Source organism: Euprymna scolopes, chromosome 5, assembly GCF_053919585.1.
Source record: "Euprymna scolopes isolate OS-2025 chromosome 5, ASM5391958v1, whole genome shotgun sequence".
NCBI lineage: Eukaryota > Metazoa > Mollusca > Cephalopoda > Sepiida > Sepiolidae > Euprymna > Euprymna scolopes.
This window is the reverse complement of record NC_136486.1, coordinates 79,543,543-79,562,957: the sequence shown is the minus strand read 5'-3', so window position 1 is coordinate 79,562,957 and position 19,415 is coordinate 79,543,543. Positions and strand designations below refer to the sequence as shown.

The 19,415-nt window shown below is 33.9% G+C and overlaps 3 protein-coding genes across 8 annotated transcripts in view; 2 read left to right on the top strand and 1 right to left on the bottom strand.

The window, feature by feature from the left end:
• The window catches only part of LOC145276875 (uncharacterized), a 190,036-nt gene that overhangs the window by 60,582 nt on the left and 110,039 nt on the right, over positions 1-19,415 (bottom strand). For all 6 annotated transcript variants that reach the window (XM_080128291.1, XM_080128292.1, XM_080128290.1 and 3 more), the window contains exon 3: positions 13,644-13,756. In XM_080128291.1, coding sequence (XP_079984417.1) covers positions 13,644-13,756 — 113 coding nt within the window. The remainder of the gene's footprint in view (positions 1-13,643; positions 13,757-19,415) is intronic.
• Positions 868-3,055, top strand: LOC145276876 (uncharacterized). Its single transcript, XM_080128294.1, has 2 exons — positions 868-1,316; positions 2,604-3,055. Exons 1-2 carry the CDS (start codon positions 995-997, stop codon positions 3,053-3,055), a joined length of 774 nt encoding a protein of 257 aa, XP_079984420.1. The 5' UTR covers positions 868-994.
• Positions 3,068-7,377, top strand: LOC145276872 (uncharacterized). The gene is made up of 2 exons (XM_080128279.1): positions 3,068-6,791; positions 6,919-7,377. The coding sequence occupies exons 1-2, from the start codon at positions 3,068-3,070 to the stop codon at positions 7,248-7,250; spliced, it is 4,056 nt and encodes a 1,351-aa protein (XP_079984405.1). The 3' UTR covers positions 7,251-7,377.

Below are 19,415 nucleotides of genomic sequence, written 5' to 3'. Positions count from 1 at the left end.
AAAGGCGAATAAACAAAATAATTATTCCTTTGAGAAAATTTCAGTTGCCTTAAAACTGAAGGAAAATAATTTATGTTGAAAATTTCAATGGAGCACACCAATGCCACATCTACTTCATGCAAAAGTCATTCAAGTACTGAAGGAGGAATTTTAGTAGGAGAAACAGAACCAGTTCTAAAAGAGGAGGGCATTCAAAAAGGCTCCAGAGTGTGAATCGCCAAGGTGTGTGCTGAATGTCCCACCTTTTCCACCACAAGTAAAAGGAATGTACAAAGTTCAAGGTTACTCATCCTGACAGTCGCAACATTCCCAAGAGGAACGTCTGCATCGTCACTTCTGTGTTGGATCGAATTCAACAATATGGATTTCACTTATGACCAGAGAAATGCAAATTCTTCCAAACTTTGAATTCATATTTAGCAAAAAGGGTCGGAAACCAGATCCAGGCAATATTCAAGCAATAAAGCATATGGCAGCTTGAAAGGATGTTGCAGCACTACAATCCTTTCTGGGCCTTGTAAGTCATTATGCTTCTTCTTACCCGAACTTCACAAGTTACGGGGGCCTTTGAATAATCTTTTACAAAAAAGATACCAAATGGAACTGGTCAAGCACATGCCAAGAATCATTTGAAAAAAATCAAAACACTTCTTGGTTCTGATCAATTGCTGACACACTACAATCCATCATTAGACATTACTGTTGTGATGGATGTAGGCCGTCGGCCCAGAGTGAAAATTCTTAATTTTAATGAGATGTAAAAGGGGTGGGCATGATTTTTGGATATAATATGTATAAAATCATAAGAAACATGGAAAAAAATTTCACAAGCAAGATTATGGTGCATTAATAAATAATTTTAATTTTAATGCACAAAAAAATGCTAACTGTTAAGTTGCCTTCGTACAAAAAAGTAGCCATTCAGAATACTTCTTTTATTTACTCCTTACAATCTACCAATCACAATCATCGTAGTGCGAGTTAAAAATTCAATATGGCTGCCTCCAGTGAAGAAGAAATGTTTGTAAACAAAGACAAAAAAGAGTGCGTTATGTGCATATTTCCAACTAAAACATTGAATGTTAGATCTTTTTCAGTGAAGACATGGACGCGCTTTTTAGAATATGTTAAAAAATGGAAAGGTTTACATGGACCACAAGCAGAAATTGCGAAAAACTTTGACTTAAGCTGTGATTCAACTGAAATACCACCTCGTGTTGGGTTTCACCAAACTTGTTATGCATGTTTCACGGATTATCAGAAAATTGAAAGAATTCAGAAAAAACTAGAAAAGAATACTGATAACGTTTTCGAAGGTAAGTTTAAGCTTTTAATAATTTTTATTTTTATTGATACGTATTTGGAAAGAGACAATTTTTCTTATACTCCCTCTATTCACTTAGGCAAGTACGTGTGAACTGAACAGCATGAAAAATTTTATGGTAGGAAAAAATGGATTTAGAGTAACATTTCGTATATAAATTTAATGGAAAATCATCCTCCATTTCCTGGAGACTATTGTTAATTTTTTTTTACCATTAACCCTAAGTCTGAGTGCCAAGATTGTAATTTACCCCCTCCTCTCCCAATAAAAAAACGCACAGAATTTATCTTCACTAGAAAAAAGGTCAACACCTCTAAATTCTAAAATATATTTATTCAATTTAATTGATTTTTAATTTCTTTTTTTTTTTTTTTTTTTTTTGTAAACTTCTAAGTTGTACAATCTTTTTTCTTCTCGGGGGAGGGAGCGATTTAAATGAGGGTGTTAATCTACATTAATATCTTTTCAAACAATTGAATATGTACATAAAAGTTGGCATCTGTTTTAGAAAATTTCACTTGTAAAGAAAACAAAAAAAAAAAACTAGAGTTTATTTCTATTTACTTGCCTCCCCCACGAGAACATAGATACAAAACAGGGTTTTATTGTGGGTAAAATTTAGTTCACCAAAAATGTATTCTGACTGGAACAAAAATTACAATTGCCTCAGTTTAGAAAGATTTCTCCTTCACAAATCTGAAACAAAAGATAACCTGTATTATCAGAATAAAGGGTACACTTTGCTCTTAGCCAAATGCTGTTACTATTTAACAGTTTTCATAATTTCAATAATTTTAGCTATTGGTTTTAATCTGGAAATGTTTCATTTCTTTTATGATTCTAAATATAGATACAACTGTCTATGGTACCATTTCTTGATTCTAGCACTTCCACAATCAGTCACTTGACAATCTATTCCATTAACCTTTATCCTCGTGTGGCTTTTAGCCTTGATAAGTGGTAACTCACTAGTAAAATAAAGTCCATTGCATATTGAATTTACCTACCAATTCCAATGATAAATATATTGCATGATTTTGTAAACATCCCTTGGTCCGATTAATAAGGAGTCACCAGACGATTTAATTGTAGAATGTAAATTAATAACATACAATTTTTTCACAGAAGTTTTATCAGCACTATACAAAAAAAATCTTAAATTTTTAATGAAATGTTTTGGATTTATGAAATAATGATTGGATATTTTTAATTTGAACTTTTCCATATACTTTGTTATTTCAAATGCATATTAAACTCCTAAATATATTTATTTTTACAGGGTCCCCATCTCAAGAAAACATTGATGCGACTACTGCCGAAAATGATGATCCACCAGCTAAAAAAAGACGGGTTCTTCGTTCCAATTTTGATCGACCATCTTTGCCAGCTAGATCAGAGCATATTTTACCAGATGTTTGCATACTATGCCAAAAAGTAAAAACTATAGTGTGCAAAGGATCTGGCAAAAGAAACAGGGAAAAACTTGTCAGATGTTCGACAATAGAAGCTGCTAATTTAAAACGAGCAGCAGAAGAAAATGAAAATGAATCACTCCTCATGCAAATAAGGAATAAAGATTGTGTAGCAATCGAAGTGAAATATCATAACTCATGTTACCGTGACTTCACTCGATATTTAACCAAACCAACCAAAACCGAACACTCTGAGCAAACTTCATATGCTAAAGCATTTGAGGTCTTTGCGAAATTAGTCCAAACAAGGATTATCTAAAACAAGGAAATCATGAGACTTAAAAAATTGAAAGATTTGTTTGTCAAACAGATTAAAGAAACACATGGAGTTGATGCGCATTTATATAAAACAGGATATTTAAAACAAAGATTAATGAAAAAATTTCCTCAATTATGCTTCATCACTCCTAAAATGAGATCACAAGGTGACATCGTGTATGTAAATGACATTACAGTGTCTTCTCTTGTAGAGGAAAAAACAGTACTCCATGAGGAAACACATACCACAACTCCAAGTGAAACAGAGTCGTCAGAAAATGACACAAACCAACAAACAAGTCATGTACGCTCAGATCCAAATCCTCTTTCTAACTTGTACATAACAGCTATGGATCTGAGAAATATTATTCAACAAGTAAAACCTCCTTCGTTATGGCCGCCAACAGCAGAAACATTAAATTTGCAGGAGGCTGAAAAGATGGTGCCCCATATTTTATTTAACTTTCTTGCATGGATAGTTGGGGCATCTGAAGATTTGTGCACAGAAAAAATAATGGACATATCTGCATCCGTTTATAGAAAGATTTTGTCTATTTCACAAGACATTATATTTTTGTCTTCTAACGGACGTACATTAATGCCAAAACATTTATCACTTGGTATGGCTGTACGCCATCTGTCTGGATCTGCCCAAGTGATTGGTTTATTGAATGGTTTGGGACATTGTGTTTCTCATTCGGTGGTTTTAAATCATGATACAGCACTAGCTGAACTTGAAATCAATCGTGGAGAAAATTCTATTCCATCCACCATCCAGGCAGGTATTCCAACAACTTTGGTCTGGGACAATAATGATTTTGGTGAGGAAACTTTATCTGGACATGGAACAACACACAACACAACTGGGATAATAATACAAAATATGTTAGTCGAACCGTGTGCATCTAAGATTGCAGTAGAAGGACTCAAAAGAACACGGAAAAGAACATTGGAACCACCAGAAGTAAATTTGGCTACATACACCGGTGGAAGAAAAGATGGCCCACTACCATTTGCTGAACATGTTTCACTTCATTCAGATCGTGTATTTCTGCAAAATTCTCTAAAACTTGATATAGCGTACTATATCACAAAATTCGGCAGTGAAATTATATTACCATCTTGGACTGGGTTTAACCAACTCCTGTGCAAAAGGGAGATTGCATCAAAATCTACCATAGGTTATTTACCCGTAATTGATGTTAGCCCCACAGAAATGGATACAGTCCTTACAATTCTAAAAAAAAGCATTGACATTGCAGATCAACTCAAGTTAGAGTCTCTTGTTATTGTAATGGATCAAGCAATCTATTCAAAGGCACAATTAATTAGATGGAGAAATCCATATTTCATGAAGAGATTGGTGATTCGACTTGGTGCTTTTCATACAGCAATGTCCTTTCTTGGGTGTTTGGGAAAGCGTTTTCGTGATGCCGGGCTTCAAGATATTCTAATAGAATCAGAAGTTGTTGCTGTAGGCTCAATAAATGGAGTTTTCACAGGTAGACACTATAACAGAGCAGTTAGAGCCCATAAATTAGTGGCCGAAGCAATGCAGCATATGCGTTTGACAACCTATTTAAACAGCATTCCTGAAGAAAAGGCAGAAAAAGTGAAGCATTTAATGACATCCTTGTCACAATCATTCCCAGGACCTCAGTATGAAGAAATTCTGAAGGGAGAACATTTTCAAAGTTTTCTATCATCCTATGAAGAATTTATACAGGTTGGCAACAAAAAGCAAACTTTTGCATTCTGGAGTTCTTATATTGACATTGTAGAAATTCTTTTACTTTTCCTTAGAGGTATTCGAGAGTCAAACTGGGAACTTCACTTGGCAAGTGTTAGACAGATGTTACCTTGGGTGTTTGCATATGACCATGTAAATTATAGCAGATACCTTCCAGTTTACTGGTTGGAGATGTCTAATCTCGCTAATACTCATCCAGTGATATATACACAATGCATTGGAGGAGATTTTGCTGTTCAAAGAAGCTCAAATGCCTTTGCTAAAATTCCTTGTGACCAAACCATCGAACAAACTGCTAATCGTGATTCAAAAACAAAAGGTGGTATGACAGGCTTCAGCACAAACAAGAGAGCCGTCAACAGGTGGATATGGTCCCATCATGCGAGAGGGTCTATTACCCATGAATGTGAAACTATGGCTGGCAAAGGAGAACGAAGTGGAACACGATCAGATCTTTTACACAGTCGGATGAAACATGATAAGCTTGCTATTGGAAAGATAATAGACACAGTAAACAGTATGTTTAATCCATTTGAGTATGAACCAGCTGAGTTGATCCATATTGCATCAGGATTAGTTGCGACACAAGATGTTCAAAATGATCTGCAATTTGCTAAGGCAAGGGGCGAATCAGAATTTGAAAATTTCTGTGGGCAGCGTCTACAAACGGGAGAAGTTGATTTTTTTGCCCCGATGAAAAGAATGAATTTAAAAACATTCTCCAGTATGTCTAAAAAATCAAATCATCATGTCCACGGAAAGGATATCACTTTGGAAGCAGATAGAAATCTCCTAGCAAGATTGGTTGTGATTGGTAGAATCCGGAACATTAATCTTCAAGAATTACTGTCATATTCCTTAGGTCCATTACCATTGTCCCTTGCAAATTCACATGGATCGTTGGTTAAAACTAATAAAGCAAACTTACTTCATGCTTTAGAAAGCCATGCTAACAATCCTATTGTTGAGAACCCTATAGTAGGTGGCATATATATAGTGGATGGTATGTCGCTGATACACCAATTAAATTTGAACAAATTACAAGGAGAGAAAACATTTCTTAATCTTGCTCTTGTTATTTTGAAAAGTTTAGTGAACAGGGCAAAATCGAATCATTCTAAAGAAATTCATTTTGTTACTGATACATACCAGCAGATCTCTATAAAAAATATCGAGAGGGATAAAAGAGCTGCTACTAGCTCTCAGATAAGAATCCATGGTCAGCTCCTTCCTCAGCAATGGAAGAAATTTCTTTCAAATGGAGAGAATAAAAAGTCCTTAATAGAATTCTTGGATGAAACATGGTCTAATGTTTCAACATCAGAGCTTAGAGGAGTGAAGGTATTCTTGGCGCATAACAAGAAATGTCATTCCTTCTCACCTGGAAAAGAGGCAAGTGATATTGTCATCCGGTTAGAAGAGACAAAACTTTGTAGCTCACAAGAAGAAGCTGATACACGGATTTATTTGCATGCTTCTTTTGCAGCCAACACTAGTACGGATGTAATCATTATGAGTCCTGATACCGATGTGTTTGTAATTGGAGTTTCTTTACAAAATCTTATTCCCGCACATTTATACTTCCACACAGGAAGAGGAACAAATTTGCGAACAATAGACATCAAGATGATAAAAGACAACATTGGAGAGTCTGTCAGTCAAGCCTTGATTGGTCTACATTGTTTTACAGGATGTGATAGTGTCAGTTCATTTTACGGAAAGGGCAAAAAGAAAGCACTTAGTTTATTACTGAGAGAGAATGAGTTTTGTTACGCATTCAGTGATCTTGGTAATGAATTTTATGTGAAACCAGACACAGCAAAATCATTGGAAATGTTTGTTTGCAGGTTGTATGGCCAACAAAATGTCACAAGTGTTAATGAAGCCAGATACAACATGTTTAGATTCCAAAGAAAATTGGAAATCACAATGCCTCCAAATCAAGATGCCCTGAGTGAACACATCAAGCGAGCTAACTATCAAGCAGGTACGTTTTATAAATATTTAATTTCCAATTATATGTAAAAATTAAATATATGGAGTTTCATTGTTATTTGCTTATTAGAAAGGATGAAAATTATTCAATATTAATGTTAATTTCTTTCTTTTTTCAGGTGTCTATAAAAGGAGCCTTCATGCAAATCCTGATATACCATCCCCTGATTGTCATGGATGGAAGATAGAAAATGGAGATTTAGTAATCCATTGGATGAATCTTCTTCCTGCTCCAGACAGTTTAATGGATTTAATTAACTGCTCTGACAAATGTAAAAAAAGTCATTGTAAAGACGTTAACATTTGTACATGTCTCCAAAACAGGGTCCCATGCACAGATATGTGCAAGTGTGCAAGAGATTCTTGTTATAAAATTAGTAAAAACATTGGACATGATGATGATGACACTGATGATGGTGATGACGACGACGATGATGATGAAGTGGCATAAGCAGTGATCAGTTTTAAATAAAAGCATATATGATCTTATTTACTAACATGTTGTTTGTTTAACTTTCATTAAAAATGCCTTTTTGTCCTTTAAATCTGTGTTATTATTCATAGATTCAAAAAAATACTTTTTAATGAAAATTGACAAACATTGTATATTTTACCAAGTTGATGTGTATAAAAAATGACACAAAATCGCAGCTCTACCTCAGGTTTAAACGACCTTGTTACATACAAAATATAGCAATAGATTTGTATGACTAATAATATTGGTAGACTATAGGTGTCTCTACATGAGAAATATCAAAATGTAAATCTATTTCTTTAGTTATCCACAGAAAAGATTGAAGTTGTTTCAAATAAGATGTTTGAAAAAAGCTTTTTTAGAAAAATATTCCCTATTTTGAAGCATAGTAAATATATTAAGTCCAATATTTATGTATTAAATGATGAAGAAATAAATTGGGAATAAAATGTGCTAAACTAGATGTCTGTATTGTTATCGGTTTGTGTGCTACTAAGGTTTAAGCAAGTCATAATGTTCTATTTGATGATTGTCGGCCATCTTTAAATATGGCCGCCGTTTTCATTAATGCGCAACATTTGTGCTTGTGAAAAAAAATATGATGTTCAGGAGTCTATTGGCATTCATTTGACACCATTTTTTCTTCCACCCCCAACCGAGGTCACAGAATCAAAAATCTAGAGAGATTTTGACCTTTGGGCCCATAGCCTAATGCTTCAGACTATGGAATCGGAGCAGTAATATCACATACTTTTTTGATGAAAGCAAAAAAGCCATTGCACATGCATCAAAGTTGTTGATGTCTTCTGAAAGAAATTATAGCCAAATTGAGAAAGAAGCCCTAGCAATTATCTATGCAGTAAAGAAATTTCACAAAATGCGATATGGCCATCATTTTACTCTGATCACAGACCACAAGCCCTAAATAAGTATTTTTGGTTCTAGGAAAGGAATTCCAGTTTATACACCAAACTGCTTACAAAGATGGTCAACTATGCTTTTAGATTACAAATTTTCTATAAAGTACAACCCAGGCAGAAAAATTGGCCAGACAGATGTGTTGTCCAAACTCATCTCTCATCAAAAAGTAGTGGAAGACACAGTCATCACTGTTATATCTGTGGAACCTGAAGTTGTCTCAGCACTTGTTTCCATAGAGATTGCTACCTGTCACTTCAGAGATGATCCAGGTGGCTACAGCTGCAGATCTATTATTACAGAAAGTTTGACCTCACAAGGTGGCTTAAATTATGCACTGACCAACAAATTTAACCATTTTTTCAGAGAAAATTTGGATCTGAGATCAATGGAACATTTCTCTTTGAAAAACATGTTGTTCCATTCAAACCCCAAAACAAAGTTCTCAAGCAATTCCACTATGGACATAACAGAATTAATTGGATGAAAGCCTTGACACATGGCTATGTGTACTGGCCAAACATGGACAGACAATTAGAAGAATTTGTAAAAAGTTGTGTTAAATGTCAACTGGTTGTGAAGTCTCCTTGGAAAACAACATTGCATGCATGGCCAAGAAATGCTTTGGTCATGACTACACGTGGACTTCGCAGCACCAATTAATGGACAACATTATTTAATATTGGTTTATGCTCACAGTAAGTTTCCAGAAGTTTTCAAATGAATCATACTACCTCAAAATGAAACGGTGAAGAAACTACAAGAAATTTTCAGCAAGTTAGGCGTTTCTGATAATAGTACTGCATTTACCTCAGTAGAATTATTTGACTAAGGATCTACAAAGGGCGATAACTCTTACTTTCTTTACTAGACTTATTTCCCCTTTGATTGCTATAAAACCTCCCCTTTAAAATATGCTGCTTGTAGGATGTTTGATGTGGGTTTATTTGTAGAGTTGAAGTTGGTTTGCACCTTTGTTGTGTCGTTCGGGTTGGACCTTACTTCTCTGACTTAGTTTATTGCATGTTGCTTTAACACTTTGAGGTAATTTAGATATGTTCAGTAAAATATTTAATGGAATGATTGTGTTATTTGATTGTCTCTTTGGAAGGTTTAAGTGACAAAGTTGATTTGCATGTTTGACCCAATTTTACATCCACATCATAGTTTACATTACCAGAACAACAAACTATGTGACCTTGTATCAATTTTTCTTAACCATTATGGTAGTCTTTTACCAATACAAGTTGTCTGGTAGGAATTTATGTGACCTTGCTCCATGATGGCAATTGAATTGCTTTTTCATTATTCTGTTTCTCTTAGAAAGATTATTTGATGATGGATGAATAGAATTCATTGGCAAACATATTTTTCTGTTCATCAGTGCTGCAGCAGGAGACTTTCTATTTGACCAATTTGAATTTGGGGTAGCTCTGTAGCTACTTGGAAATATTTCTATGATCTTTTGAGTAGTTCTTTCTCCTTTATACTTCAAGTGTGCCCTCTCAAATGTGGCGACAAAGCGTTTGGCTTGGTATTTGATTGTGGGTTGAAAGATGGAGATCTGAGATGCTGAATACTGTTTTGTGAGTTTTGTTTTGTTAATTGTTCTTTTAGAAATTTTTGCTTTGTTAATTTTTTGTTATTGCTTGCTTTTATTAATTTCTTGTTTTGTTATTTTTTGCTAAGTTATTTTTGTGCTGTATTTTTATTTTTGATTTTGTCAATTGTTCATTTGCTAATTTTTGTTTTATTATTTTTGTTGTGTTAATCGTTCATTTGTTATTGTTTGCTTCTATTAATTTTGTTTTAATATTTCTTGTTTTATTTTTGCTTTGTTAATTTTTGTTTTGTTATTAATTGCTTGTTTTTTGTTAATTGTTTTTTATTTGTTTGTTATTCTTTGCTTTTATTAACTTTTTGCTATTTGTTAATTGGTTTTTTGTTAATTTTTGTTTTGCTTTAATATATTTTGTTCTATTATTTGTTTTGTTCATTGTTATTTTTGTTTTGTTATTCTTAGCTTCCATTAATTTTTGTTGCTTTATTTATTGTGTTTGGTTATTTTTGTTTTGTTATTTTTCTTTTTGTGAATTTTTGTTTTGGTGACTATTGTTTTGCTATTTTTTTTATTGTAGATTGTTTTGTTGTTCATTGGTTTGTTATTTTTTGCTTTTGTTAATACTTTGATTTTTTGGCTTTGGTAATTATTGTTTTGTTACTTTTTCGCTTTTATTAATTTTCTATTGTTATTTTTTGCTTCTGTTAATTATTATTTTGTTATGTTTTTACATAATTTTTGTTACTTTTTGCTTTTGTTAACTACTTTTTTGTTATTTTTTTGATTTTTGTTGATTATTTTTTGTATTTGTTAATTGTTGTTTTGTTGATTTTTGCCTGCTTTTGTTAATTATTCTTTAATTTTTTTTATTTTGTAAGTTGTTGTTCTGTAACGTTTTTCTTTTTTTAATTGTTGCTTTGTTATTTACTTTTGTTAATCGCTTTTTATTTTTTTGCTGTTGTTGATTATTGTTTCATTATGTTTTGCTATTGGGAATTGTTTTTTTTTATTTTTACTTTATTAATTGTTGTTTTGTTGTTATTTGCTTTTGTTAATTTGCTCTTTTTTGTTTATTAATTTTTGTTAATTATTGTTTTGTTATATTTTGCTTTAGTTATTGTGTTATTTATTTTTGCTTTGTTATTTTTAGCTTTTGTAAATTGTTGTTTTGTTTATTATTGTTTCTTTTTGTTTGTTGTTTTGTTAATGTTTTGTTGATTATTGTTTACTTTTGTTAACTGTTTTTTATTGTTTTGCTTTGGTTAATTAAGGTTTGTTATTTTTGGTATTTGTTATTGTTTTTTGTCGTAATTATTTTATTGTTTATTAATTTTTGGTTTTGTTAATTGTTGTTTAGTTTTTTTACGTTTGGTAATTGTTTTGTTTTTTGCTTTTGTTAAATGTCTTTTTTTATTGATACTTGTTTTGTTATTTTTTGCTTTTGCTTATTGTTTTTTTAAAAACTTTTATTAATCGTTGTTTTGTTGATTATTGTTTTGTTATTTTTTGCTTTTCTTAATTGTTGTTTTTTCCTGTTATTTTATGACGAGATCCCTGGTGACACCAGATGATCTTTCTTTTCAAATAGAGGAAGAGAAGATGGGAGAGGAAAAACAGATGTTTATGAGATTCCTGTCCACCAGAAAAGAGTAAATATTTCAATGAGAGAAGAAATAGTGAATATTTCGATGGGAAATAAATAAATAAATAAATATGATAATGAGATTCTCGAGTTGGCAGAAAAAGCAATACAGGGTCGTTTTCTGGTTTAGGTTAGAACAGCAATTCAAATTATTAAAGAAACAATGTTTTGTTGAAAGGTACAATGACTTGGGTTCAAAAGGTCTGTTTTGGTGTCTGGGAGGTGTTGTCGTTGGGCCCATCTGTTGTGTTTAACGGCCAGATCAAACCAAGTGATAAGTTAGTTGGACAGATAAATAAATAAATTGAACCTAGGGAGAGATATGGTCATGAAAGACGAAGAAAAGAGAAAAGAAAGAGAAAATGAAAAGAATAAAATAATGAGTTCACGAGAGAAAGAAAAGAATAAGATAATGGAAAAGAGAAGAATAACTCCAAAAAGGCAGAGGGAGGAATTTCTGATTTGATAAAAACGATTGACTTTTTGGAGTTAGAGTCCAGAGTTTTTTTTTACTAGCTGGCATCGAAGCGTCCACATCGCTCTCACCCCACCTGGGTGGGTGGGGGTGGGGGGGAAACCCTCATAAGAGCTAAGTTGAAAGGCTCTTGTTCTTAGCTGGGAAATTCATTAGTGCAACCTGCATCATGAAGCTTGAATCAAAGAACTCGACTAAACAAGTGTAAACGATTTATGAATAATTATTTTGTTTCGTTATATAAAAATGTCCCAGAGTTTTTCCTTGTTCTCGATTTGCCAGCCTGGATGAAGATGCAGTTTGTTTCAGATATCCCCTGACGCCAGACGATGAAGGAGACAGACTGGATCCAGCACAAAGCCAGAGTGACGGCCGAAATCGACAATGTTGCTACACAGACTTAGGGTCATGCACATTTTGTATGCCCTGAGCAGCAGAAAGATATTTTCCAGTGACCAGTGGGAGTCTGGTCACCCTTGAGGGGTCCACCACTAGACAAGTAAGAATGTAACCCTGCTGGGTTGCATCTATGGTCCTGTGAGCTGGGAGCGACGAACACGGCCAGAAGTACATCACAAGTATGCTCCCGTGAACCAGGATAGCGACAGATGCGGCCCGGCCCCCGGAGAAGAGGGCGTAGGGTATATTATAATTTGGTTATTTTTTGCTTTTGTTAATTGTTTTTTGTTTTATTATTTTTTGCTTTTTTAATTTTGGTTTTTGTTAATTGTTCGTTAAATTTTTAGAAATATGATGTAGATTTAAGTTATTTTGCATACAAATTTATTTTTTGAAATTTTTTTAAACAGTAGTTTTAAATTGAATTTATTTTGAGCTATTGTTTAGAAAGAGAACATTTTATTTCTGCTACAAAATAAGAAAAATGATTTGACAAGTGTTTTTACATATTCATTAGTGCAACCTGCATCATGAAGCTTGAATCAAAGAACTCGACTAAACAAGTGTAAACGATTTATGAATAATTATTTTGTTTCGTTATATAAAAATGTCCCAGAGTTTTTCCTTGTTCTCGATTTGCCAGCCTGGATGAAGATGCAGTTTGTTTCAGATATCCCCTGACGCCAGACGATGAAGGAGACAGACCGGATCCAGCACAAAGCCAGAGTGACGGCCGAAATCGACAATGTTGCTACACAGACTTAGGGTCATGCACATTTTGTGTGCCCTGAGAAGCAGAAAGATATTTTCCAGTGACCAGTGGGAGTCTGGTCACCCTTGAGGGGTCCACCACTAGACAAGTAAGAATGTAGCCCTGCTGGGTTGCATCTATTGTATGTATCATACATCTGAAAACAAATATATTTGTTAAATATTCGGTGAGTATAATTTTGTTAAGAATGACAGTAAATAAGGTTTGATCAGCATCTTAGTCTTAGCTCGCCCAGCTGTGAAAATTAATAGAATTAGATGTGATGTTACATGACCTAAAAAGAAACAGAGAGAAGAAAGAGTTCAGTCGGAAGTGTGCGTGCTTTGAGAAATGTCCTGCTATTAATCAGTAATTAACTCTCTGTCCTCCCTTTTCTTACTAGACAGTGACTGAGAACAGATGATTTCAGGCAAATAAAGCTCTTTTTGTCTTCAACCATTGTCTCCTCTGGGTCCTTTTGTGAGAAAACTCAAGAGAGGAGATTATACATATATTATCTACCTGTAATTCACCAGAACAAAGGTATTTTTTATTTAATAACTTTACAACCAGCAGAAAAGAAATTTCTTTATTAATCAAAATTAACAAAATTCAATTCTTACCTTCTGTTCTACAAGTTGTGGAAGCGATTTTCTTACATGTTCTTGAATTCGGAAGAAGGCGAGAGATGGCTCATTGGCAATGATGTGCAAATTTTCAGAAAATTTTTCACTCACTTGAAATACAAAAAGGGAAAACAATTTTGCATGATGGCATGCAACAACCAGTTTTTTCTTTTCTTTAGTCACATTTATCATTTCTTTAAATTCTTATTTATTTATATATAAAAATGTTATCTATAAATATAAAAGCAAAAATGTATGTATGTATGTATGTGTGTTTGCTTTTTCTGTGTGTCTACAAAAGGCTTCTTTCAGAGAAGCGGTCGGTCGGTTCACAACTTTTTAAAACTTTTTATATCACATATAAATCGTAATATCTCACAGTTAACAACGAAGTTCGCCTGTCTATTTAATTTGCTTGATTTCGGGAAGATAAATATTTAAGATTTGTCGCTCGCCGCATGTGGGTTAGTCTTTTTCCTATAACATCTTGGGGGGGGGGGAAGCGTTCAGCAGTACATATTATCCTGCAGTCAAACTTGACCTCATTAACTCATTAAAATGAGCACCTGCTAAATCCAAGTAATTAAATAAATTCAAACGTGCTTCCGTTAGCATCTCGCGGTGGGGCAATGGTTAACGTTGCACATTTTTTTTTTTCACACTTTAATTTACAACTTTGCCTCAACGGTTCGGGTTCGATCCTCATACTTACTTTTTTTTTTAAACCCCCCCCCCCACACCTCCAAACATCCGGGCAACGCTGGGTACCCCTCGCTAGTCTATATTATAAAAGCCAAAATGTGTGTATGTATGTATGTTTGTATGTATGTGTGTTTCTATGTCCACTACAAACTTTTGACAGACAGAACAAAAATTCACAAATTAGGTATCATATTAACGCCCGACCCTCCGGATGACAAATATCGAATTTTTCGCCCAAAAGGTCCACTCTAAGTTAGTCAGCTGACCGGTTTTTTACAGGGGGGGGGACCCCCGCCAAAAAGTGACATTTTAACAATATTTATACGTAATTTAATAAACACTGAGTCATGTCACGTGACCTTGACGTCAGCAAGCTGTAATGGCAGTCTGTATATAAAAACATTGCATATAATAAGAGATTGTTATCGGTAAAAAAGGCAACTATCATACAAATTAAAATATTAACTTACACGTTATGAAAATGTTACCAAAGTTATTAGCAGGTTAAAAATAGTTAGATACGATAGTTAAACAAAACATTACAAGCAAAATTGTCAGAACAAAAAAAAATTCACGCTTAAAAATTAATTAGGTATGAGACGAAACAATACTAAATTTTAACATACAGCCACTTTTTTTAGCATTCGTCTTTGTTTATGGGAAAGAGAGAGAGAGAGAACGGGAATCGTTTTACTATGTCTTAATTATTTCTAAATTTAATTTCTTAGTGGGAAGGGGGCGAAAGATAAAACCGTTTGAATTCTAAGATCATATACTACACTTTGATCTTAGCCAAAAGACCAAGTAAAAACAAAATGCATATTATATATTTATTATATATTATATTGAGACAAGATGTCATATTCCAAACATCACACATTGCTAAACTACTGATTCCAAATTCTGAAATAAAACCATTATGTGTGGAGATGCCCACTAATTAACATAGGTGGGTGAATGCGATATAAAGGTATCAATCAACAATACTGGAAGAGTTCTGCAACGACCGCCAAATAGGCAAGACGCCTATGTTGCCTCCAGTAAGACATGCAACATGCCACCTGCCGGAATATCTCCAACTGAAGTATATCTGAAGACATGTATATATGTATATAACTTTTCTGCCTAATATATTATTGTTATACCTTTACTTTCCATGTTCTTGTTAATTATTTGGGCAGACACAACAGTGGCGACGGGAATTTGAAAAAAGACTTACGCAGGATAAAATCCACTATTAAACACAACAGTGGTCTCGAGAATTCAAAAAAAGACTTATGCGGGAAAATCCACTACTAAACTCAACAGTGGTGTACGAAAACTACTTACTCGAGAAAGATTGAAAAAAAAAAGAAAAAAAAAAGAAAACGTACTCGAAGATAAAAAAATCTACTATTGGACACAACAGTAACATTGAGGACTTTGAAAAAGATTTACTCGGGAATTCACTGTTAGACATAGCAACAGTATTCGAAAAATAATTTACATAGAAAGTTATCACTGTCGAAAAAAACAAAAGAAAAACAAATGAAAGTAACTACAAAATTGTCGAACGAGATATCCGAACACTGGATACTTGAAAGCAAAATACCAATAACCATTTCAAACTGACTACGAAAGTCAAAGAAAAAAAAAGGTGTTTTCGCTAGTACACCGTGAACTAATTTATGCAAATTGTCTTGAAGTAGAAAAGTTATATTTTCTTCAGCTGTACCAAGAAAGATTATTTTCACACTTTTTCACAAAAGAATTCTTGTACGTAATCAAAACTTAAGGATTAAGAAAAAAAAAATACATTTTTTTTTATCCCTCAATAGAAAAAGGGAAAAAGAAAGGTTCAACGCAAAAAATAATATATCGATAGAATTCGGTTGACGCAAAAAAAAAAAGAAAAAGAAAACAAAGCGAACCTAAAAACGGTTGTTCGTAGTTATTGCAAAAAGTGAATTAGTAAAATAGACTGATTTTTCTAATCTTTAAAAAAAAAAAAAAAAAACAAGATGGAGGAATTTGCTAAAATAATGACACAGTTCATGCAGAATCAGCAGATCCTATATGCAGAAAGAGACGAAAGACAAAATGATCGACTCATAAAATGCCTAGAAAGGCAGAAAGAAAAGTTTGCACAGATGCAACTTGAGCAGAAAGAACTGTTAGAAAGATTAACAGCTAATTCCATGCAAGAAAGTAATACAACCTTCTCCAACACAACAATTGTTAACAGCATAGATGTGTTCACATACCTACTGGAAGAAGATAAAACATTTGATGCATACTTCAAGAGGTATGAAGATATTTTTGAAACAGACTGCGAAAACTGGCCAAATGGAAAGAAAGTAAGTTTATTACTTCGAAAGCTTGGTACCAGTGAACATTGCAAATTTGTTGATTTCATATTGCCAAGGAGAATGAATCAGTTAGATTTCGCTGAGACCGTAAAGCTTCTTAAGGAGTTATTCAGACCGAACATGTCTCTTTTCTACAAGAGATGGTCATGTATGAATCTTAAGAAAACTGATGAGCAGGACTACCTGACAAACGCATCAGTAGTAAAAAAAAAAAAACTACGACAACTTCAAATTATCAGAACTCACGGTGGACGATTTCAAATGCTTAATCTTTGCACAGGGTCTAGTATCCACAAAAGTTCAGATATCCGAAGACGCATTCTCTCAAAATTAGAGACAGAACAAGCCTTACATTGCAGAAATTAGCAGAAGATTGCCAAAGGGCAGTATCACTAAAAAAGATTCCAGGGATATAGAAGAAGCAGGAGTGACGTACATTAGGAAAATTAAAAAACCTTTCAGAAACTCAGGAAAAAGAAATTTTGAGACTAGTCAAAATTTAAAAAAATACTCAAATTATAATAACTACCGAAACCGAAATTACGATAATAATCAAAGGAATTATAAAAAGACAGTATCAGGTAATAATTGCAGAAGATGTGATGAAAAACATTTGGAAAATGATTGTCCTTACAAAATATCAGGTGCTACAATTGCGATAAAGTTGGATATACGAGTGTTTGTTGCAGAACAAAAAATAGAGTACACCAAATGACAACAAACGACAAAGGGAAAAATAATTTACGAAAATATGTATCAGTAAATATTTTCAACAAACAAGTGAAATTTCAGCTTGACTCTGGATCGGATTTGTTGTTAATAAATGCCAACACTTGGAAAAAGCTGGGTAAATCGACTCTTCAAAAGTCAAGTAAAGGTGCATGAACAGTGACAGGAGACGAATAAAATTCGAAGGAGAGGTCATCCTGCCCATTAATGGCAAGACGAAGAAATTGAAAATTTTCGTAATTAAAGAAAGCGAGAACTTATTGGGAATTGACTGGATTGAAAAGTTCAATCTTTGGGATAAACCAATGAATGCTTTTTGTAGACAAATAACCAGTTGCACCCCAACATCAGAAAATGTTAAAAACGATCTGAAAAAGAAATTCCCAGAAATATTTACTACTGGACTAGGAAGATGCAATAAATTTAAGGCTTCATTCGAGATAAAAAAGGATGCAATACCGGTGTTTAAGAAAAAAACAGAACGTACCATTCGCTGGTTTAGACAAAATAAATAGCGGGCAAGATAGACTCGAAAAAACAGGCATCTTATCGAAAAATCGAAACTAGCATCGGGAAATACATTGAATACCTTCCCCTTATTTTCTTAGAGGGAGGGGGGGGGGCGAAAGATGAAACCACTTGAATTCTAAGAAAAGATACTACACTTTGATCTTAGCCAAAAGGCCAAGTAAACAACGATGCAAATTATATATTTATCGTATACTACATTGAGACAAGATGTCATATTCCAAACATCACACATCGCCACACTGCTGATTCCAAATTCTGAAATAAAACCATTCTTAGTATTGTATATAATCTTCAGTTAAGGAGGAAGCGGTTAAGGAATTCATAAAAAGTATTATATACTAGCAGATTACCCGACGAAGGTGGAAATACATTGAATGTTTCCTAGCAGAATACTCAGCGTTGTCTGGGATCGGATAAGATTCGTTGATATATGTACTAGCCTAATACCCGGCTATATATCCCGTCGCCTGGGATTGTATTACATAGCTGGATATATGTATGAGCAGAATACCCGGCGTAGCCCAGGGTTGGATAAAATTGGTGTATATGTACTAGCAGAATACCTAGTGTCACCCAGGATTGTATGACATAGCACTAGCATTACATATGAACTAGCAGATTACCTGGCATGAATTGGAGAAAATTCATTGAATTTTTCCTAGGATTGGAAAAAATTGGTTGATATATGTATTAGCCAAGTACCCAGCATCGCCTGGGATTGGATTACATAGGTACTAGCAAAATACCCGGCATAGCCCGGGATTGGATGACATAGGTGGATATATACTAGCAGAATACCATGCGTCGCCCGGGATTGTATGATATAGGTGAAGTATAGTTCCGATTCAACAATTTTGAAGGTGCTTGTGCAGTTTAGGTCCGATTTGACAATTGCAGTATAGGTCCGATTTGACAATTTTGAAGGTGTTTGTGCAGTATAGGTCCGATTTGAAAAATTTTGAAGGAGCTTGTGCAGTATAGGTCCGATTTTACAATTTTGAAAGTGCTTCTGCAGTATATGTCCGATTTGAAAAATTTTATGATCCTATTTGACAGTTTCGAAGGTGCTTGTGTAGTATAGGTCCGATTTATAAATTTTGAAGGTGCTTGTGCAGTATAGGTTCGATTTGACAATTTTGAAGGTGTTTGTGCAGTATATCTCCAATTTGAAAAATTTTAAGGTTCTTGTGCAGTATAGGTCCGATTTGACAGTTTTGAAGGTGCTTGTGCTGTATAGGTCCAATTTGAAAAATTTTGAATGTGCTTGTACAGTATAGGTCCGATTTGATAATTTTGAAGGTGCTTGTGCTGTATAGGTCCAATTTGATAATTTTGAAGGTGCTTGTGCAGTATAGGTCCGATTTGACAATTTTAAAGGTGCTTGTGCTGTATAGGCCCAATTTGAAAAATTTTGAAGGTGCTTGTGCAGTATAGGTCCGATTTGATAATTTTGAAGGTT

Excerpts from the sequence above, each read along its gene's own strand:
- LOC145276876 (XM_080128294.1), top strand. The coding sequence starts at position 995 with ATGGCTGCCTCCAGTGAAGAAGAAATGTTTGTAAACAAAGACAAAAAA. Across the intron at positions 1,317-2,603 it reads TACTGATAACGTTTTCGAAG|GGTCCCCATCTCAAGAAAAC; the intron begins GTAAGTTTAAGC and ends TTATTTTTACAG.
- LOC145276872 (XM_080128279.1), top strand. The coding sequence starts at position 3,068 with ATGAGACTTAAAAAATTGAAAGATTTGTTTGTCAAACAGATTAAAGAA. Across the intron at positions 6,792-6,918 it reads GCGAGCTAACTATCAAGCAG|GTGTCTATAAAAGGAGCCTT; the intron begins GTACGTTTTATA and ends TTCTTTTTTCAG.